The following is a 22707-nucleotide window of genomic DNA, read 5'->3' on the forward strand; positions in this document are numbered from 1 at the left end:
CTCTCTCATCCGACGAGAGTTAATTACAACATTTAAATTACACGAGTGAACCGAACGAGATTGAGAAGAGTAATATTGGATTGTTTAGAAAGAGGAGAGGTGGAGGAAGGAAGGAAGAGTGTGTGTGTGTGTGTGTGTGTGTGTGGGGAAGTGAAGCTGGAAGTGGATGAGAAAGAAAAGGAGGTGAGGGAGTTGTTGTTGTTGTTGTTATTATTATCATTATTGTTACTACTACTACAACAACTACTACTACTACTACTACTACTACTACTACTACTACTTTTACCTCTGAATATTCCTTATTTACATTCACACACACACACACACACGCACATACATACATAGGTATATGTGTGTGTGTGTGTGTGTGTGTTCAGGGCTGAACATTAAACACTAGACCATTTAGAGAAAGAGAGAGAGAAAGGAAGTTGTCAAATGTGGGTATTTATGTTGAGAGAGAGAGAGAGAGAGAGTAACATTGATAATCAGATGACAAACAGGTGAACAATTAAGGTATGTGACTGATGAACGAGACAGAGAGAGAGAGAGAGAGAGAGAGAGAGAGAGAGAGAGATGGTTACGTAAGGTGGTCTGTGGCTGGGGTGGTGGTGTTTGTCTCGTTTTCTCTTGTTCATAATTTATCTTTTCTTTGCTTCTGTATTTTAATAAAACACTCAAAAAACAGAATATATAAGTTTACTTGACACAAGTCAGCAAACATACCAGCGCAGATATATTAATAGCATTGATAAGAAAAAAAAATAATAATAATTACGACTATACGAACTCTGAAGTGCTTTCAAATACATTTTTCCTGTTAATAATACACAAATCTTGTTAATCTGTCACTAGAACTATAAAAACATCTTTGAAGACTTGCGTAGCTTCATCATCTGATCAGCTCAGTGGGAAGGCAGCGCAGAATTCCTGAACATAAGTGGCTTGTCTAATTCCCAGCAGTCGTCCCAGTCGGCCCCCCGTTTACCGCTATTGGCGAGAGAGATGGGCCGAGCTGTGGAATGCGATGCTGGAGTTTGGTAATGGAAAAAAATGTTAAATGTGGGTGGAATTGATATATAACTTAACAGATTGTGTGATTAGGTAGCGCTGGATACGTAATGATTAGATTGGCTAGGTCTGGTGATTTAGTTAGCTACATAAGGTGACACGATTAGGTTGGGCTGATATGACATACCAGGCCCTAATTAGGTTGATTTAGTGAGATTGAGTAGGTGTGATTAGGCTGGAGAGATCATTGGGCAGGTGACGCAGTTTATCTTATTAGGTGAGATGAATAACTAGACCAGATTAGGTTATTTATATCCGAAGAAAATGTTTAGTTAATTGGCCAGTGACAAGTTGCAAAGGTGATTAGACTGCAGGTAACGTTAACAAGCTTGTCAGGAGAGAGAAAGCTTGTTTGTCTAAGTGACTGATCTGGGATGCGTTTACTGAGGTGGGAATCACACACACACACGCACACACACGCCCTTAATAATGCTGTATGTCACGTACGCCCATGCATACCTCTACACCTACGCACACCCACATCACGCACGCCCATATATGTCCACACCCACGCCCACACCCACACACACGCCCTCTCATCGTACGTCCGCCGGCTCACGCCCACCCCCAGTCACACACATTATTTACACATTATTCATATATATATCTTTCCCATCATGTTTGTAATGCAAGGCTGAGGTTACCGTATCGTGCACCACTGGTTGACTTCGTACATGTGAAAAGAATATCGTACGTTACTTTTATTATTCAATTTTTATAATGTATGTTAATATGCGCAGTTAGTGTAACGACTGTGTATCTGCTGCTTGTTTCATTATAAAGTAATGGACTCAATGTATTATTTCTCTATCTTCTTCCTTCTCTTCCTTCTTCCTTCTCTTCCTCCTCTTCCTCCTCCTCATCATCATCATAATTTCCTCTATTTTCATTATTGTCAGTTCATATTTGATTTTAAAGTGAAGTACGCCATTTTTCCTCCTCCTCCTCCTCCTCCATCTTGTCTGAGGGCATTGGGGCGAGTTGAGGTGCCGGGCGGGTGGCCACGCGCGAGTCCACTCTTACTGCAGACGTGACCGAGGTGGGTGAGCCGGGACGTAGTGAAGGTGAGTATGCTGTTGTGTGTATTTTCTTGGCGTGGTAGGGATGAATAATACGACTGGGAGTATTTGATGTGGAAAGCCATTGATTTAGATACGAGTGAATGAATAAGGCTGGGTGATAATGAATGATTTGTATAGGTAATTGAATAATGAGCTTGTAATGGTGAAATCAACAGTGAATAAGTCATATGAAGGGGAAAGATACGAACAGCAGTGAATAATGAGTGATTTAGATACGAGTGAGTGAGTACCAATGAATAAGGCTGGGTAATAATTAATGATTTGTATAGGTAACTGAATAATGAGCTTGTAATGGTGAAATCAACAGTGAATAAGTGATATGAAGGGGAAAGATACGAACAGCAGTGAATAATGGATGATTTAGATACGAGTGAATGAGTACCAATGAATAAGGCTGGGTGATAATGAATGATTTGTATAGGTAACTGAATAATGAGCTTGTAATGGTGAAATCAACAGTGAATAAGGGATATGAAGGGGAAAGATACGAACAGCAGTGAATAATGAGTGATTTAGATACGAGTGAATGAGTACCAATGAATAAGGCTGGGTGATAATGAATGATTTGTATAGGTAACTGAATAATGAGCTTGTAATGGTGAAATCACAGTGAATAAGTCATATGAAGGGGAGAGATACGAACAGCAGTGAATAATGAGTGATTTAGATACGAGTGAGTACCAATGAATAAGGGGTGGGTAATAATGAATAATTTGTATAGGTAACTGAATAATGAGCTTGTAATGGTGAAATCAACAGTGAATAAGTGATATGAAGGGGAAAGATACGAACAGCAGTGAATAATGAGTGATTTAGATACGAGTGAATGAGTACCAATGAATAAGGATGGGTGATAATGAATGATTTGTATAGGTAACTGAATGAGGGTGTAATATTGAATAGTGAATCGGTGATGTGAGTAATTTGTGTAGTGATGATGTGTGGTGTTAGATTAGGATATATATTCTTTGTATTGGTGTTGATAATGTAATATGATTATAGCATGTGGTGTAAGCAAATTTACGTGTTCTCTCCAGGGTATGGCGTGGTGGTGGCGGCGGCAGCGGCGGTGACGGCGGCAGCGGCGGTGACGACGGCAGCGGCGGTGACGACTTGGGTGTCCTGGGTGGCTTTAACAGGCAAGGGTAGTTATGTGAAGGTGTTGGCGGTGGTGGTGAGTCTTATTTAACGACTGGGATAATTTGTACACGTGTCATAGCCTGTTAGTGGTGTATAAGCGTGTTACGGTGGCGGTGGTGAGGTGGTGGTGTTCGCGGTTCTCCAGTTGTGATGACGTGTGTGGCGGTGGTGAGTGTAACCCTACTGCAGGCCTGTGATTGTGGTGGTGGTGGTGATTCAGGTGGCAATCACAAATTTTCAGTGTATCTTGCTTATTTACTCAGGATGAAGCAGTTGCAAGCATCCTGAGCGAAGTTTTTTGCGATATTTCATGTGTTTTCGCGATTATTTGGTGATTCAAACATGCCACATATCTAGAAACTATCAAAACACGATAATTTATCCTTGTTTTGTCAATGTTCCTTGAGGCACGGAGGAAATATCAGCTAATTTAATCGCAAGGCAAGGTAGGGGTGGGGTGGGTCCCTGTGGTTGTAGTGGCCGGGCAGTTTAAAGGCCGCGATGAATGAAAGGAGTGGGAGGTAACGGGGAGGAGAAAAGCGGGGGGGAGGGTACGTTTTTAAAATGCATATAATCGCCAGAAATATATCTTCTAGTATTGATATCCTAGCAATAAAAATACTGCTATATGTGTGTTGCCTGAGACTAGAGCAGGTTCTTAGTATGTATAGAATGAAATCAGTCAGACTCCAGAAATTGTCGTTTGTATGTAGTAATTATAAATTTTGTTATAATAACTGACATTCTATTTGTGCGTATCTTGCGTAAATGTTACGAGTTTTTCCTTCTAGTTAATATACAAAGTCAATATTGGAATCAGTTTTGAAATATAACAACAGTTTGCAGTTGCAATGTTGATATTTTTCATATAAGGAACTATATTATTTATTCATTTATTTACTTTATATAAAGAATTAATACTGTACGACATGTTGGCCTGCTTACGCCGGCAACAGGCAGCCATCATCTTCCCGCGTCAGTAACCGCAAGACCTCGGTACGGGGGGGCTGCGCTAATCTGTGTATCGAAACTTGCCTATAAGAAGTGATTTATTTTCAGTTAACTGTTGAAGACAAGTGTAGCGAGTGTCGGCGCTTGTGTCGGGAGTTCTGAGCACGGCTGTGTCAATGGAGATATCGTGAACACACACAGGAAGGTAAGAAAAACGGCTATCCGTGTATAATATCTTACCTACACGTGATCGGTCTGTTCAAGTCGTTGTCTGAATATTCTCCTCTGTCTTTCGGTGCCATAGTGCCACACATAGTGCCACACATACTGGCTCCCATGTCATCCCTTCTGCCAGGCACCTATATCTACGCAAGGGTTAACCTAACATCTTGGAAGGATCTTGCCTGTGTAGTGACGTTCCAGGAGAGCGAGGGGGTCACACACTTGACACCCTCAAGACTCACGGCCTCAGAGGTCACCCATAAGTTTTCCGTCAACCCTTTCATCACCTGTGTGTACCCAAGACTCCATACACACGCCTAGAGATGCTATTTCTTCATACGACTTAACCCCGGTGTATTGCAGAGTCAGCCGCTGGAATTAACGTTCATCATCTGGTTTAAATAATTGCATCATCATCTTGCACTCCCAGCTTGTTCATATCACTTCCTTATCACGCCTCTTCATCTTATTATGTCTCCCAGCGCTTCTTCTTCCGCTAAACTTCATCATTGCCTTTCTCACTGCATCCTCTTCTCTTCATATCACTTCCTTATCACGCCTCTTCATCTTATTATGTCTCCCAGCGCTCCTTCTCCCGCTTAACTTCATCATCATTGCCTTTCTTACTGCATCCTCTTCTTTCCTTGTGTTCAAAATATGTTAGTTGTGGTTTTCTTGCCTTGATATTAATACGAGTATTCCTCACATTATTCTTTTATCTTCACTGTCTCCTTTCTAACAGTGAAGTGCCAGCTCTACACATCTCACCATCCTCATCTCTGTGCTCTCCAGAATGCCTTCCTCTTTCTTCCTTAAAAACCATGTCTCTGCACCATATAGAAGTACTGGTCTGAACTCAATTGTGTATAAGGTTTTATTGTGTATATCTTCCCAGCTTTAATGGTGTTTTTTTTTTTATCTAAGGTTAATTGTGTAAATCTTTCCAGCTTTAATGGTGTTTTTTTTTTATCTAAGGTTAATTGTGTAAATCTTTCCAGCTTTAATGGTGTTTTTTTTTATCTAAGGTTAATTCTGTATATCTTTTCAGCTTCTTTTCTGTTCCTCCTCCTTCTGCAGTTACTGATCCTAGGTATTTTAACTCTGTGCTTCAATCTTATGCCATCCTCTGATGTTACATGTATTTTCTATTATCTTCTCTGTTGCTTATCATTAAATCTGTCTTTTGTGTGTTTGCATTCATTGTCTCTCTCTCCAGGTTGCTTTTCTATAACAAATATCTCTCCTGTACACCATGTATCTTTCTCTTTCGGTTTCCAACTCGTCTTACTACAAATCTGTTGCTTTTGTTACTAATATGTCTTTTGTATCTTCCCACAACTCTGCTGTTTCTGGTAAGGTGCTTTTGTTACCAGTCTTTGATATCTTCCCACAACTCTGGTGTTTCTGGTAAGGTGCTTTTGTTACCAATGTCTTTTATATCTTCCCACAACTCTGCTGTTTCTGGTAAGGTGCTTTTGTTACCAGTGTCTTTGATATCTTTCCGCAACTCTGCTGTTTCTAGTAAGGTGCTTTTGTTACCAATGTCTTTTGTATCTTCCCACAACTCTGGTGTTTCTAGTAAGGTGCTTTTGTTACTAATGTCTTTTATATCTTCCCACAACTCTGCTGTTTCTGGTAAGGTGCTTTTGTTACTAATGTCTCTGATATCTTCCCACAACTCTGGTGTTTCTGGTAAGGTGCTTTTGTTACCAATGTCTTTGATATCTTCCCACAACTCTGGTGTTTCTGGTAAGGTGCTTTTGTTACTAGTATGTCTTTCCCTGAATGTTTCTTCAACTTTGCTTCTAAATTCATTTTTCTTTTCACTTTTCATCTCCCAGACTTTAATCTTTTCATTCTTTTTTCCTTTCTCTTCCTTCCACTTTTCATCCTAAACTCTGCTACTGATAATCTAATTTAATCTTTCATTCTTCATTCTTTCTCTTCCTTCCACTTTTCATCCTAAAATCTGCTACTAATAATCTGTTGCATCACCACTGCTATAACTTTGCAATCCAGTCTGTACCTAACTTAACCTAACCTAACCTAATATGTAGTCAGTCTGTACCAGAATATGTAGTCAGGAAAAAAAAACTCTAAAAACAAAAAAAAAAAAAAACATTAGATGACTTACATTAAATATTTCTTTCAGATTTAAGAAGTAGGATGATGCCACATAGACAGACAGACAGGTGTGGAAGAAGTGCTGGCATACTGGAGGTCAAGAGTCACGTGTTGAGTCATAAAGGTCACCAAGAGAGGTCATCCACTCAACCCCACTGCCAGTCCAGACGCAACACTGTCATGAAGATTTGCCTCAAGCTGTTTGCCTCTGTCTGCCTGTCTGTCTGTCTGTCTGTCTGTCTGTCTGCCTGCCTGCCTGCCTGCCTGCCTCCCTGCCGGCCAATTAATGATCTGTGTAGTCTGTTATACTTGTGAATATTGTGTGTGTGTTTCTCTTCCTTTCACTTTTCATCCTAAAATCTGCTACTGATAATCTAATTTAATCTTTCATTCTTCATTCTTTCTCTTCCTTCCACTTTTCATCTTAAAATCTGCTACTGATAATCTAATCTAATCTTTCATTCTTCATTCTCTCTTCCTTTCACTTTTCATCCTAAAATCTGCTACTATTAATCTAATCTAATCTTTTCATTCTTCATTCTTTCTCTTCCTTCCACTTTTCATCCTAAAATCTGCTACTATTAATCTAATCTAATCTTTTCATTCTTCATTCTTTCTCTTCCTTCCACTTTTCATCCTAAAATCTGCTACTAATAATCTGTTGCATCACCACTGCTATAACTTTGCAATCCAGTCTGTACCTAACTTAACCTAACCTAATATGTAGTCAGTCTGTACCAGGATATGTAGTCAGTCTGTACCAGAATATGTAGTCAGGAAAAAAAAACTCTAAAAACAAAAAAAAAAAAAAAACATTAGATGACTTACATTAAATATTTCTTTCAGATTTAAGAAGTAGGATGATGCCACATAGACAGACAGACAGGTGTGGAAGAAGTGCTGGCATACTGGAGGTCAAGAGTCGCGTGTTGAGTCATAAAGGTCACCAAGAGAGGTCATCCACTCAACCCCACTGCCAGTCCAGACGCAACACTGTCATGAAGATTTGCCTCAAGCTGTTTGCCCCTGTCTGCCTGTCTGCCTGTCTGTCTGTCTGTCTGTCTGTCTGTCTGCCTGCCTGCCTGCCTGCCTGCCTGCCTGCCTGCCTGTCTGTCTGCCTGTCTGTCTGTCTGTCTGTCTGTCTGCTTGCCTGCCTCCCTGTCTGCCTGCCTGCCTGCCTGCCTGTCTGCCTGCCTGCCTGCCTGCCTGCCTGTCTGTCTGTCTGTCTGTCTGTCTGTCTGTCTGTCTGCCTGCCTGTCTGCCAATTAATGATCTGTGTATTCTGTTATACTTGTGAATACTGTGTGTGTGTGTGTGTGTGTGTGTGTGTGTGTGTTGTATTGTTGTGTAAAGTATATTATTGATTGTATAGCACATGTATGGGCTGGCCAGACCTGATGTACTGTGACAACCAAAATCTTGACATATACTGCTTGATAAATGAAAAGTAAAAATAGATAAATAAAATAAAAATTTTGAGCCAAACTAATGAGGTCTTTCTCTGCTCTTTTTCAGAGGTGCGTATGTCTGCGAGTCAGCCCAACCAAAACCTCTTGTGTCTTGCCTTATTCTGATAATAGGTTCAGTTAGGTTATTTAGTGTGGGGGTCTCTTTTCCTTACTAACAAAATTAACATAACCTGTCCCTTCTCGTCAAGCTGTCCGTGGGAGATGCCCCGAGACTCTCAGGTGTTTCTCAAGCATCCACTGCCAGTGTGGTGAGTCTCCTCTGCATTTCCTGCCTGTTAAATTACCTGTTATATTGATGTTTTTTTTTCAGAATTTATTTATTTTATTTTAACCTGTGTGTGTGTGTGTGTGTGTGTGTGCTTGCTATCAGTTTCATAGGTAAATGTGTGGAAAGATTAATTCTAAGTCAAAATAAATATAGCTTTATTTTCTGTTCTAGTCTAACCTTCCCCCTGTCTCATCTCTGCCTGTCAATTTCTGCTTCTCCCATGTGTATCTCAGCCTCTCCCAGTCTATCCCAGTCTCTCCCAATCCATCCCAGCCTCTCCCAGTGCATCCCAGCCTCTCCCAATCCATCCCAGCCTCTCCCAGTGCATCCCAGCCTCTCCCAGATCATCCCAGTCTCTCCCAATCCATCCCAGCCTCTCCCAGTGCATCCCAGCCTCTCCCAGATCATCCCATCCTCTCCCAGACCATCCCAGCCTCTCCCAGACCATCCTATTAACCCCCCCCAGACTATCCCAGCCTCTCCCAGCCTCTTAATTTTTGTGTGTGTGTGTGTGCCTTTTGAGTGAGAGTATTGAAATGTTTGGTTAAGTCAACATTCTGACCTGAGAGAGAAAATTGTCACTTACTCCAAGATTTAGTTAATTTCTTTAGGTCAGAAATTAATTTGAATAAGTAGTAAATTTGGTATTTTTGCCCATTCATTCATTGATTCATTAATTTGTGTGTTAAGGGAGAGTAGTCTTGTAGAATCATTCACTCTCTCCTTCACAGTTTGTAGGAGAGTGAGTGAAATAATTTATTGATTGTGAACTAATGGATCTTTTTCCCCTCTCTCTCTCTCTCTCTCTCTCTCTCTCTCTCTCTCTCTCTCTCTCTCTCTCTCCCCCCCCATAACAGCTAGGTCACCTTGAATAGTCAGACGGGGCTCACTCAACGTAAGTGTAGTCTTGTTGTGTCTTGTCACTATAAACTGATGGATGGATATAATTGTTATATATATGTATATATAATTTTATTTATTACTTGTATGTACAATGACAACACCTTCAGATGACACAAATTTCCATGTGAATTTAATGTTGTCCTCCCTTTCCTCCATATCTTCCTTCCACGTTATTCCTCCATAAGTTATGCTTTCCTCAACCTTTTCTGAGTGACTATCATCTCAATTCAGTCAAAATAACCTTTTTTTTTATTTTATTTTTTTTCCTCTCAGAAGTGACTTAGTAATTGCAAATTTTGTGTTCCAGTGTTGCAGTGTTCGTGTTGCAGTGTTGCAGACTTTCACCCAAACAAGGGGAGTATTGCGTATTTATTGCATTGATTTTGTATATATATATTGCTTGATGGGAGGTGGATGGTTGGCGGGTGGGTGGGGGAATCTGAGGGTACCTATGTAGGGTGTGTGTGTGTCTGTCTGTCTGTCTGTTTTTTTTTTTTTGTTTGTGTGTGTGTGTATTTTTTTTTATATATGTGTGTGTGTGTGTGTGTCTGTCTGTTTTTTTTGTTGTTTGTGTGTGCGTGTGTGTGTGTGTGAGTGTATTTTATATGTGTGTGTGTGTGTGTGTAGGTATTAGGCCAGAATCTTAGAATATTTGACTTAGGTTAATAGAAGAGTGGTAGGTTAATAGAAGAGTGGTAAGTTGATGTTATTTATGAAAGGGTTAAGTAAGGCATAGAGAGAGACAGAGAGCTACTGATAGGATTAGGATGATAGGGAGTGTGAATGGTTAGCTCAGATTATATGGAGTGCTTCATTCCATATAATCAGAGCTTGTGTGGCATGCTGCACTGTTGCATACAAGTATCTTCTTATTTCCGTAGTGGTGGTGGTGCTGGTGGTAGTGGTGGTGGTGGTGGTGGCACGTTATGAATGATATTTTTTTGTTTTTTTTTTTGGTTCGGGGGTATATAGTGTTTATAGATATATATATATATATTTTTTTTTACCCAGATCTTTTGGTAAGAGGTCTGGGTTTATGTATGGATGTATGTACGTGTCTGGCCAGTATTTGGTAAGATGCTGGCTGGATTGTGTGTCCATGCGTGTGTGTGCGTGTGTGTGTATGTATGTATGTATGTATGTACGTGTCTGGCCAGTATTTGGTAAGATGCTGGCTGGATTGTGTGTCCATGCGTGTGTGTGTGTGTGTATGTATGTATGTATGTATGTACGTGTCTGGCCAGTATTTTGGTAAGATACTGGCTGGATTGTGTGTGTGTGTGTGTGTGTGTGTGTGTGTGTGTGCGCAATTTTCTTCTTTTAGGTTAACTAATTAGTTAAATAAATAAATAAATGAGAAAATAAATAAATAAATAAATGAGAAAATAGGTAAAAGTAATAATAAGAAAATTTGAAAGTAAATAAATATATAAATAAAAATATAGGAATATTTATGAGGTGGGGGAGCAGAAGGGGGGGTGGGTAAGCAAGATTAGGAGTGCTGGTAGAAGTAGGGGGTGAAGGGGCGGGTGAGGAAGCTGTATGGATGACCACAATAGGGGGGGCGGGTTGGGGTAGGATGTGGGTGATATATAATTTGCTAATATTTGAACCCTTTATATACCGACATGCATACTGACACATTTCTCTCAGACAGATAAGCCTGGCTGGTGTGAGAGAGAGAGGGAGTGGGGGGTTCTGTTTCATTATGTAAGTGTTTGAGGTGACATGAGGTTGTCTGGCCAGCCTTGACCCAGTACATGTGATAGGCTTATTGGAATTCATCATTGTTCTTGCATTGTAATCGTTATTGTGTGTGTGTGTGTGTGTGTGTGTTATTAGTGTACTTTAAATTGTAGATGGTGTATTATTGAATTAACATAAAGTTAACATGAATTAACATAAAGCACAATTTTATTAGTATTTTTTGTTTATTTGTTTTAACCAAGACTTTAGTGTACAAGTTTTTGGTAAATAAATTGTTATTAACATTACTTACTGTTTTGAAACCTTTCTACTGTAGGAGTTTAAGTCACAGGAAGAAGTAAAGAGACATTGGTGTAAATATTGGATTGCATTAGAAAAAAAAAATAATAATTTTCCTCCCAAAGGTGAACAGTACTTATGGAGGCCTGAATGGTGGTGAGTCCATTCCAGACTATTCCAGTCACCCACCACTCTCTTTGACAACTAATTCCTCCTTACTTACTAATTCCTTCTTACTTACTACTACTACTACTACTACTACGACTACTACAGCTGGCCACACACATTTAAAGCCATTTTTTTAAATTTTTACAAAGTTTAGACATAGACAGATAAAAGAATTTGTTTGTTGAATGCCTAATTGCTTCATTTCTGGTATTTTAATATATTTTTTAATTGTTAGGGTTTTCAAGGTGTTTTTTCATAATATTAGTGATAGTTTTGTAGGCTTTGCTTATTTATGTCTGATTTTTTATCTATTAATCTCTCAGTGTACCCATTTATCTAAGTATCTCCTGGACCTAACTTAACTAGGCCTATCTGTTTCTCTCTCAATGTCGATCTATTTACCTAATCTAACCATCTATCTCTCAGTCTATTTAACTTTCTGTTTAACCATTTATCTATGTCTCTATCTCAATCTATGTAACTAAGTACCTACCTAATCTAACCATCTCTATCTCTCTCTCTCAGAATGTGGATGAGGGGACAAGAGAGCCAGTGTTCCAAGTACCACCACCATCACCACTGCCACCACCACCACCACCATCAGGAGCACAGATTCACTGAAGTCTCTACCAAGATTTCTTTGAGTTTTTTGATAAATTTAACTTCCAGGAGAGAGAGAGATGCTGATTGTTAAAGGCAGTGTGTGAAGCCTGCCCACTGTCTTTGTATATACAGGTTAGGGTGTGTGTGTGTGTGTGAGCGTTTTGTATCCTCCACACTGCTTGTCTTAATCTAGCTTGCCAAACTAAATGAAGTCATCCACAGCCACAGCCTTATTCTTCCTTTCATTTGTATCTACACAGTCCTATGAGCAGCTCCTCTTCCTCCTCCTCCTCCTCCTCCTCCTCCTCCTCCTCTTAATGTTTTCTCTTTCACTGCTGTTCATGAAAGTGTAGAAGAAATATTAGTTATATCTGGCAGTGATCAGACCTCATGTACAGGTGTGGTCCCTTACTACAGACACAGCCTAAGGTAACCTAACCCAATCATTTCAGAAGGTGGAATTTGAGTCGGCCAAGCCTCAGAAATGCAGGAAGGATTAGCGGTGATGACTGCAGGCTGCCATCGACCCGCAGGTAATTACCACATACTGCCGGTGCCCTTGTCACACATCGGAACGCTGCCCTAATTTATGGTTTTATCCTTTTGTTTGTTTGTTTATTTATTTATTTATTTATTTATTTATTACCTCTCAACTCATTAAGTCTATCTACCTGACAGCTTTGTGTACAGAAACACTTACCTACTGACTCGCTGACTTGCTTCCAGGTGTGATGGTGCCCGACCAGCTGGTACACATCAGTGAGATGGTGGTGGTGCTGGAAAACAGCTGGTTTGCCAAGTGCAGCGTCAGGCAGGCCGCCCGCCCACACAGTCACCAGAAGGATCACAGGTAAGGCAGAGAGGGGAGAGGCATGACAGGGTGATATTGAGAGAGAGAGAGAGAGAGAGAGAGAGAGAGAGAGAGAGAGAGAGAGAGAGAGAGAGAGATTGAGATTGTGTGATTATAAAGTAGAAAGGATGAAGGTGTTAGTCTGTGTGTGCAAGAGGAACAGAGATAGATTATTCCTCCTGCTGGTCTGGCTTTCTACTGTCTATTTGTCTGGTCAACTGTCTATATTATTTTATATTCCTGCTGGTCTGGTCTATTTATATTATTCCTCCTGCTGAATCCACTATTTTTCTCCACTAATGTATTATTCCACTATGTCAGCCAATGTTAAATACAGTTACTTTGCATGTTTAAACTTCAATCTTCCCTTTATGTGTGACAATAACAGTTTCAATCTTGGATATGATATGTCACTCAGTCATTCAGTCAGTCAGTCACTCAGTCACACAGTTATTCATCAATGAGTGAGTCCTACCTTCACTGTATACCCAGTGTGTATACAGTGACAGATTTCACTCACTCACTCACCCCTCCCACCTGCTTCCCACCCCCAGGTCATCACAGGAATCAAATGCAGCATCAGTATGGCTCACCAAACACTTCCCCTCACACTGGTGGTGTTGACCTGCCTTGTGAACACCTGATCTCCTGTGCTCCTGTCCTTCACAGCTCTCCAGGTGACATCAGGTAAGTCAGACACCTATCTTTCACCTGAATAGCTCTCTCAATCCCTAGTGGAAAGGCTGCTGCTACTACTACTACTACTACTACTACTACTACTACTACTACTACTACTACTACTAATAATAATAATAATAATAAAAGGCAAAAGGAGTACACTACAGGGGGCCAAGGACACACCACAGCTGCCCACATACATATTTAAGTCATTTTTTATGGATTTTTACAAAGTTTAGACATAGACAGATAGAAGAATTTGTTTGTTGAATGCCTAATTGCCTCATTTCTGGTATTTTAATGATTTTTTAATTGTTAGGCAAGGCGCACATTGAGACGCAGGGCAGCACAGAGCAGGGCAGACGCAGGGCAGGGCAGGGCAGGGCAGCACAGCGCAGCACAGGCGTGGTGCGCACATTGAGAAGCAGGCTGTCGTCCTGTGCGGTAGTGTTGATCATGGCTGTTGCCAAAAATTACTTTGGAAACCTTAGTTCCGATTCCGACTCAGAAAACGAGTTGGAGAAAGTAACGTTATTATATGACATTTGTAGAGCAAAGAGGTCAGTGTGGAGGAGTGAATACTTGGAGAAGAGGAAAACACATGGAGAATTTGCCCATAACTCGTTCTTATAAGTTCCTCTCATATAATGAGGATGACTAGTGTCATACAGCACTCTTTGATGGCGAACAGCCTCTATGAGTTGCTCTGTGGACGACATTGTGAGTACTGAAGAGCAAGTTGCTATCGAGCTGCGCCGCACGTGGCACAGGAAACTGCGTTGGAACGACTGCGTGGCGCTGGCCGGCACAGGTCTGCATCTGTGCTGTGCTGTCCTGCGTGTCAATATGCGTGCTTAGGTTTAAACCGGTGAGATGCAGTTTTCTGCCCTGCTCTGTGCTGTGTCGCCTGTGTTGCCTGCGTCTCAATGTGCGCCCGGCCTTAGGGTGTTCAAGGGTTTTTTTCATAATATTAGTGATAGTTTTGCAGGCTCTGCTTATTTATCTGTCTGTTATTTTATCTATTAATCTCTCAGTTTACCCATTTATCTAAGTATCTGCTGGACCTAACCTAACTAGGCCTATCTCTGCTTGTCTCAATGTCTATCTGTTTACCTAATCTAACCATCTATCTCTCAGTCTATTTAACTTTCTGTTTAACCATTTATCTATCTCTCTGTCTCAATCTATGTAACTAAGTACTACCTAACCTAACCATCTCTCTCTCTCTCTCTCTCAGATGTGGATGAGGGGACAAGAGAGCCAGTGTTCCAAGTACCACCACCATCACCACTGCCACCACCACCACCACCATCAGGAGCACAGATTCACTGAAGTCTCTACCAAGATTTCTTTGAGTTTTTTGATAAATTTAACTTCCAGGAGAGAGAGAGACAGAGATGATTGTTACTGGCAGTGTGTGAAGCCTGCCCACTGTCTTTGTATATACAGGTTAGGGTGTGTGTGTGCATGTGTGTGTGTGTGTGTGTGTGTGTGAGTGTGTGTGTGTTTTGTATCCTCCACACTGCTTGTCTTAATCTAGCTTGCCAAACTAAATGAAGTCATCCACAGCCACAGCCTTATTCTTCCTTTCATTTGTATCTACACAGTCCTATGAGCAGCTCTTCCTCCTCCTCCTCCTCCTCCTCCTCCTCTTCCTCCTCCTCGTCTTCCTTCTATTATTCCTGTTTCCTTGTATGTCTTATTCCTCCTCCTCCTCCTCCTCCTCGTCTTCCTTCTATTATTCCTGTTTCCTTGTATGTCTTATTCCTCCTCCTCCTCCTCCTCCTCCTCCTCCTCCTCCTCCTCCTCCTCCTCCTCCTCTTAATGTTTTCTCTTTCACTGCTGTTCATGAAAGTGTAGAAGAAATATTAGTTATATCTGGCAGTGATCAGACCTCATGTACAGGTGTGGTCCCTTACTACAGACACAGCCTAAGGTAACCTAACCCAATCATTTCAGAAGGTGGAATTTGAGTCGGCCAAGCCTCAGAAATGCAGGAAGGATTAGCGGTGATGACTGCAGGCTGCCATCGACCCGCAGGTAATTACCACATACTGCCGGTGCCCTTGTCACACATCGGAACGCTGCCCTAATTTATGGTTTTATCCTTTTGTTTGTTTATTTATTTATTTATTTATTTATTTATTTATTACCTCTCAACTCATTAAGTCTATCTACCTGACAGCTTTGTGTACAGAAACACTTACCTACTGACTCGCTGACTTGCTTCCAGGTGTGATGGTGCCCGACCAGCTGGTACACATCAGTGAGATGGTGGTGGTGCTGGAAAACAGCTGGTTTGCCAAGGGCAGCGCCAGGCAGGCTGCCTGCCCACACAGTCACCAGAAGGATCACAGGTAAGGCAGAGAGGGGAGAGGCATGACAGGGTGATATTGAGAGAGAGAGAGAGAGAGAGAGAGAGAGATTGAGATTGTGTGATTATAAAGTAGAAAGGATGAAAGTGTTAGTCTGTGTGTGCAAGAGGAACAGAGATAGATTATTCCTTCTGCTGGTCTGGCTTTCTACTGTCTATTTGTCTGGTATAATGTCTATATTTATATTATTCCTGCTGGTCTGGTCTATTTATATTATTGCTCCTGCTGAATCCACTATTTTTCTCCACTAATGTATTATTCCACTATGATATTCCAATGACAGATTTCAGTTCTTCAGTATTTTGAGCAGTTCTGAAGTTCCAGTGACAGGTATAACTTCCTCACCAGACTTATCAGTGGTGTGTTGAGATGTTCCACTGACAGGTATAGCTGCATCTGACTCACCAATACTTTGCTGTAAGGTTCCATTCACAGGTAAAGCCTCATCAGACACAACACAGAGTGCAGCTTCTTCTGAGATACCAGTGGTCTGAAGTGAAGCTGCAAGAAGTTTTCCCAGCACAGATCTTCACTTACATTTCTGTTGCCAGCACATCTCCCGTCAGGTCTTGGGAGCACCGGGTGTTGTTCGGCAGGAAGGAGGCCAGGTTGTTAGGGCACGGCCTCACCCCACTGTCGCACACACCCACAGGCATGAGGGGTGCCAGCCAGCAGGCCACGTCCCCAACACAGCTCCCACCTGCATCCTGACCTCATTCAGCATCAACACCAGCCACACAGAAAAGTGATGCTCCTGCAACAGCTGACGTTTACCTTTGCCAGTCACCTCGTCCATGCTGAACTGCTCCACCAGCACCTTTGAAGCAGCTGTCCTACATCCTCCTGGAAGCAACAGCATACAGTATGATCAACACAACTGTATTTCAGCCAATGTTAAATACAATTACTTTGCATCTTTAAACTTCAATCTTCCCTTTATGTGTGACAATAACAATTTCAATCTTGGATATGATATGTCACTCAGTCATTCAGTCAGTCAGTCACTCAGTCACACAGTTATTCATCAATGAGTGAGTCCTACCTTCACTGTATACCCAGTGTGTATACAGTGACAGATTTCACTCACTCACTCACCCCTCCCACCTGCTTCCCACCCCCAGGTCATCACAGGAATCAAATGCAGCATCAGTATGGCTCACCAAACACTTCCCCTCACACTGGTGGTGTTGACCTGCCTTGTGAACACCTGATCTCCTGTGCTCCTGTCCTTCACAGCTCTCCAGGTGACATCAGGTAAGTCAGACACCTATCTTTCACTTAATAGCTCTCTCAACCCCTAGTGGAAAGGCTACTACTACTACTACTACTACTACTACTACTACTACTACTACTACTACTACAGCTGGCCCCACACATTTAAAGTCATTTTTTTTTATTTTTACAAAGTTTAGACATAGACAGATAGAAGAATTTGTTTGTTGAATGCCTAATTGCCTCATTTCTGGTATTTTAATATATTTTTTAATTGTTAGGGTGTTCAAGGGTTTTTTCATAATATTAGTGATAGTTTTGCAGGCTCTGCTTATTTATCTGTCACACTCAGACTTTCCTTTCCTCCACTTAGCTGAGTGCAGCTGTCGGTGACTGCAGGAATGGACCTCAGATGGTGGATACAGCATTACCAAGTCAAGAAGGAGACACTGTGATGTGGCTGCAGGTGGATAGGTGAGGCATTGTTCTAGTGTTGTTGTGAGGTGTTCCATTACCTTGAAATCCACAGGCCTTGTTACCTTGCATGCATGTTCAACAAAAGTCAAAGCTAATGAGAAACTTGCTTTTATAAAACAGCTTGCTACCCAACAAAGCAAAGGATTATATTTATTTATTTATAGTCTTTCACTATTCCATAATTCAAGCCAGTGAATCTAATCTCTTTCTTTCTATACAGATACCAGGATATGTGACCACCACCACCACCACCACCACCACCATTGGAGATGCCCCTCGCTAGTTGCACATTACGGCCCTGTTGTGTACCCCGGTGGCCTTCATAGTTGACCGGTGAGTACGTATATATGTTGAGGGTTGCTGTGCTCTCAGTCACTGTCTTCCGAGGCCACAGAGAGTTTCTCCTGTTGATACTGTAGAAATGTTGTGTATCTGTCAGAAGAACCATAAAAAAACTCTCTTGAAAACCTGTGTCTCTTCAACTAGAGACTTTGGGAAGTAGTGGAGGTGTGGCCAGACTTGTTTCAGAATGTACCAGAAAGTCTAACCTGATTTTCTTGTTAATATTGGGATTTTTATTGGAGTTAAAAGGAAGTTTGATATTTTATGAATATTTATTTATTTGGTGAATTCAATGAAGTTTGACATAAAGTTATATTCAAAGTAATTACAAACACACACACACACACACACACACACACACACACACACACACACACACACACACACACACACACACACACACACTACAGGTCTTAACCAATGCATCATAAATTTTTGTGTATAGTTACATTGTGCTTAGTATTTTGCAAACAGCATCTTTAATAATTTTATTGCATGCCTAAAAAAAAAAAAATTCAAGCAACATAACTTAATATTTGTGTTTGTTTATGTGCATGGCTCTAAATAATATATGTTTGTGTGTTTGTGTGTTAGTTGGCTTGTGTGTGTCTGTGGTTTGCTATTGGTTCAGTACATCTGTGCCTGGCCTGGTCTGAAACGTGGCTGCTTTACAATGTTTTCTGGCACAGAGGAAGAAATGGTGTGCTGTTCTTCTGTTTTGTCCTGACTGAGAAGCTGTTGTGCTTTTTTTTCCTTGTTCTGCGTTGCTGTGCTTCAAGGGGTAGACTTGCCTGTCCTCCATTGTCCTGTGTCTGTCATGCTTGTTGTATAGTCAGTAAAACACCTTTTGTTCTGTCTTGCCCTGAATGGTCTGTTGTGCTTGTTGTGTCTCTCAGATCTTCCACATTCTCTTCTTTTATTTTTTCTGATAATTTCCTTTGACTTTAATTCTTTTCATCTATCAACACCAATATACCACACCACACCACACCACCACCACCACCACCACCACCACCACCACCTGCATCACACTCAGACTTTCCTTTCCTCCACTTAGCTGAGTGCAGCTGTCAGTGACTGCAGGAATGGACCTCAGATGGTGGACACAGCATTACCAAGTCAAGAAGTTGTCCAGTATTTTATCTCTGCTCTCAAACAAGCAATGACCAGTGGTGGTGTTGTTCATGTCTGGCTTGTGTGTGTGTGTGTGTGTGTGTGTGTGTGTGAGTTTGTTCATCCATTATGATTTGAAGAGATTGTGTTTGTATTTTTATTGTGGTACTCTGTGATTATACTTTGAAATTATACGGCCTTAAAATTGACCTTTACCCTCGTAGTGACCTCTGCTTGACCCTGTGTGGTAGTGGAGTGAGGCTTGTGACAGTTAGGTATGGAGGAATTGGTTGTCAGAAAGAGTGGTGGGTGACTGGAATAGTCTGGAATGGACTCACCACCAGTCAGGTTGTCAGAGGTCAGTCAACACCCAGCTTTAAAAGAAGGGATTTGCTCGCCGGAAGTCCACAGATCCGGAACGGCCCAAGAACGCACACACGGGTGCTGTTGCCGTGAGCCGAGCCCCAATCCTTCCTCTTTCCACGCGTAATCTCTTCTTGGCCGATGTTTCTTCTTGTTATTTTTATTTGTGGTTAAGGACCAGCACCTCAGTGGCTCCTTTTTCATCTGATTTAAAATAAGGAAACAGAGAGAGAACATTTGAACATTTATTAATAACTAACAGTTACATTTAGGAGATATATACATAGTGAGGTTTAATGTGTCTGTTGTAGTTAGCCTTTTTAAAGCAGAGGTTTAAAGTAGTGTGGTAGATATGATAAGAAGAAGAGTCTGGATACACTATTGCTTTAGAATGAGGTAATAATTCAAATTAGTAGGTAGCTAAGATCAGATTTTAAAATTTTGTTTTAAATGTGGTGATAGAGGGTACATCCTGAATTTGGAGAGGCACAGAGTTCCATACAGGAGGCCCTACATAAGAAAGTGAGTGGTTAAATTTGTTAAGTCCATGAGGGGGAGAATGGTGAGGTTAGACATACTAGCCTATCTTCAAAAGTTTTCTTATTCATATTCATTCACTCCTTGGGTCACTAAATAGCAATGGCAACAGTGACAAGGCATTATTACTTACAGGAAAGAGTCGGCCTCCAGCATTACTTTGGGCTGGACGTACCGTAGCTTGCGTTCACTGTCGTTGCAGATCACCTGGGCCAGGCTTGTCTTGCGGAGCTCGTACAGTCGTTCTGAAAGTGTGGTTCGGTTTAAGCTGTGTGTTTCTGAATGCATGGAACAGTTCAGGGCTCCCTTCCTAAATATATGGTAGTATTATTGAATTATTAATTTATTATAATACTGTAGCCCAAATAATGAACAAAAGGCCATAAGAACACAAGAAAGGCTGATATTGACAAACATAAGATAAAAAAGGAAGGAGAATTGAAAGAAACAAGAAGGAACTGAGAGGAAGAAGAAGGAAAATAGACAGTAATGTTTATAATTTGAATAACCCATAGACAACAAGAGAACAGAGAAGACCTGCTGTTTCTGGACACAAGGCAAACAAGAGGAAATAGCAAGGGGGTAGGAAACACATCAACAACCATTGTAACATAAATTTATACTAAGAATAGCTGGTATTTTAAATGGACTTAATAGATGTATAGCCTTGCAATCTCAGTTTATGATTTCAAGCAGGTGAAAACACACACACACACACACACACACACACATGATTAGGTAGAGAACAGACACAGGAAAAAGGTATATTCATTGAAATCTTGCAAAATGATCTTAGTATGGCCCAGAATACAGATCATTTAAGGTCAAGTTGCATGAAATTGATTTATTTAGAGGTATTTATTTATGTTGGTATATGTTGACCTCAGCAAGACCCAGGACGCAAGGTCATTCAAAGTCAGATGTATTGCTGTTTTGACCTCAGCAGACCCAGAATGAAAGGTCATTGAAGGTCAAATTATGTTTATGAAGCTTTTCTATTTCATTTAGTGAGATGTGTGTGTGTGTGTGTGTGTGTGTGTGTGTGTGTGTGCGTTATATGCTTTTTGTTTGTTAGGGGACAAGAGAGTTGTGAGAGAGTAGCGTTTATTCTGGAGCATAGTGACCCTGGTGGCATTTTCACTACTACTATTGATTTTATTTATCTCAGGGAAGGTTAGGTTAGGTTAAACTAGGTTAGGGTAGGTTAGGATATCGCACCACCTTTCTTTGTTAATCTTACCAATTATTATTTTTGGTACTTTGAACTATCTTAGCCTAACCTAACCTAACCTTAAATAAATAAACAAATAGAATAAATAAACAAATATAAACTTACCTGATTGATTCTGCTCTTTGTTGATATTGGCAATCTTCTTCCGTGAGTGGGACAGCACTTGACAAGTTTACAACTTGTTCTTCAGTTCTTTTCACATGTAAATTGCAGGCATGCATTTACAGTTCATAAGGTCTTCCCATGCAGGTTTCTTATCTGCATGGGTCAGGGAAGCGTGAAACCGTCCCTTTACTATACATTGTTTTTATGCCATGATGTTAACCAAACGCACTGTTTCATCATTTGACCAGTTTGGTTCCTCCTGAGTGTTTGGAGTTGGGTCCATGGAGTTTAAATTGTTGTTGTCAGGTCTTGTTTACATATGAGCACATACTTCTTTCGAATGGCACACATTTACAGTAATACTCATATGTAGATAAATAATACTTTAATATAATAACAGCTAAGGCATTGCAAAATAAGAACATGAGAAATTAATGCTGGAAAAAATACGAAAAAGACCAGAGATGAGCGCTCAAATAATTATAAGAAAGAAAATCCTAGAATATATAAGCCCGCGGTCTCTTGGTGGGTCATGTAGGTTCGCTTCAAGTGACACAAATTCATGTATATAATTGGATTGCTTCATCATTTACAGCTAAGGCATTGCAAAATAAGAACATGAGAAATCAATAATGGGAAAAATACGAGAAAGGGCCACAGATGAGCAGTAAAATAATTATAAGAAAGAAAATCCTATAATATTTAAGCCACTGGTCTCTTGCACTATGGAGTCACGTAGGGAGTCGCTTTAAGGTACGCCTTGGCTTGAAAATGTGACGTTTTTTTTCGTTTCCCTTCCTTCAGCTACGCTTTCCCCGCGGTGAGTGGAAAGGTTAAGGTTAAGGTGCCTCAGTGTGGAGTTAAATTGAGGAATAACTTAGAACAGATATTTGTATATTTTGGATTTTTTTTTTTTTTTTTTGAGGTGAACGTTTTGCTAGGCATTTGTTAGGCTGGACTGTAGTGTTGTCTCTTCTCTCATTCCCTCCTTCTCCTTTGTATAAGGTTATTAATTTGGTAGTGTATGGCAAGATGTGTTGAGTGATAACTACAGGTTGGGGTGTGGAGTTGGATCCGGTTGTGGCCCAGCAATGGGTGATCTTTAACCCTTTCACTGTGACACAAAGCAATTAGCAGTGCCAGAAGCAATGTGTGAAGTCTTTATAAGCATAACTGAAACAGAAATTAATAACTGGGAACCCATTTTGACTAAGCCATAAGCCCAGCGTGTAGTGAGGTGTCTCATTAGGGTACTTGTGTAGGATTGGAGTCCCGGGGTGGCTTAGCCCATAAGTTGCCTATGCTAGTTGCCAGGCATGGCAACAGGAATGAACAACTGGGAACCAATTTTCACTAAACCATAAGCTCTGTCATCGTGGGACCACATTCCTTCATGAGTGCTACCTGCTTAGCTTGGTGGTGCTGGTGGTGGTGTTGGTG

At 40.9% G+C, this 22707-nt stretch overlaps 1 protein-coding gene and 1 long non-coding RNA gene across 11 annotated transcripts; one reads left to right on the forward strand and one right to left on the reverse strand.

Annotated features, from left to right (window-relative positions):
• The first annotated feature begins 1993 nt into the window (after positions 1-1993).
• On the forward strand, positions 1994-19223 carry LOC135093116 (uncharacterized). 10 transcript variants are annotated; one of them, XR_010263207.1, is made up of 20 exons: positions 1994-2132; positions 3188-3289; positions 4350-4446; positions 6616-6898; positions 7434-8304; positions 8598-8825; positions 9182-9219; positions 9535-10937; positions 11907-12116; positions 12437-12517; positions 12711-12834; positions 13389-13521; positions 14750-14961; positions 15472-15552; positions 15746-15869; positions 16310-16749; positions 17009-17141; positions 17473-17573; positions 17797-17909; positions 18976-19223. XR_010263207.1 is itself a non-coding variant. In XM_063992019.1 (13 exons), exons 7-9 carry the CDS (start codon positions 15504-15506, stop codon positions 16596-16598), a joined length of 462 nt encoding a protein of 153 aa, XP_063848089.1. In that variant the 5' UTR covers positions 10777-10937; positions 11907-12116; positions 12437-12517; positions 12711-12834; positions 13389-13521; positions 14750-14961; positions 15472-15503; the 3' UTR covers positions 16599-16749; positions 17009-17141; positions 17473-17573; positions 17797-17909; positions 18976-19223. The 10 variants fall into 10 exon arrangements, 6 of the variants coding, with proteins under 6 accessions (XP_063848089.1, XP_063848092.1, XP_063848093.1 ...); XR_010263210.1 differs by lacking the exon at positions 8598-8825 and having other exon boundaries at positions 3188-3295; XR_010263208.1 differs by lacking the exon at positions 8598-8825 and having other exon boundaries at positions 6616-6909.
• On the reverse strand, positions 18172-21868 carry LOC135093117 (uncharacterized). Its single transcript, XR_010263211.1, has 3 exons — positions 21268-21868; positions 20065-20176; positions 18172-19598 (listed from the first exon to the last, which is right to left on the reverse strand). It is a non-coding gene; the product is annotated as an uncharacterized LOC135093117 (long non-coding RNA).
• Positions 21869-22707: the final 839 nt, after the last annotated feature.

The sequence above is a fragment of the Scylla paramamosain genome, chromosome 41 (genome assembly GCF_035594125.1).
Source record: "Scylla paramamosain isolate STU-SP2022 chromosome 41, ASM3559412v1, whole genome shotgun sequence".
NCBI lineage: Eukaryota > Metazoa > Arthropoda > Malacostraca > Decapoda > Portunidae > Scylla > Scylla paramamosain.

Bases quoted from the DNA above. Each gene is read 5' to 3' on its own strand.
- LOC135093116 (XM_063992019.1), top strand. From the start codon at position 15,504: ATGCAGGAAGGATTAGCGGTGATGACTGCAGGCTGCCATCGACCCGCA. The intron at 15,553-15,745 runs GTAATTACCACA...ACTTGCTTCCAG, and splicing joins AGGCTGCCATCGACCCGCAG to GTGTGATGGTGCCCGACCAG. The intron at 15,870-16,309 runs GTAAGGCAGAGA...CTTTGCTGTAAG, and splicing joins AGTCACCAGAAGGATCACAG to GTTCCATTCACAGGTAAAGC.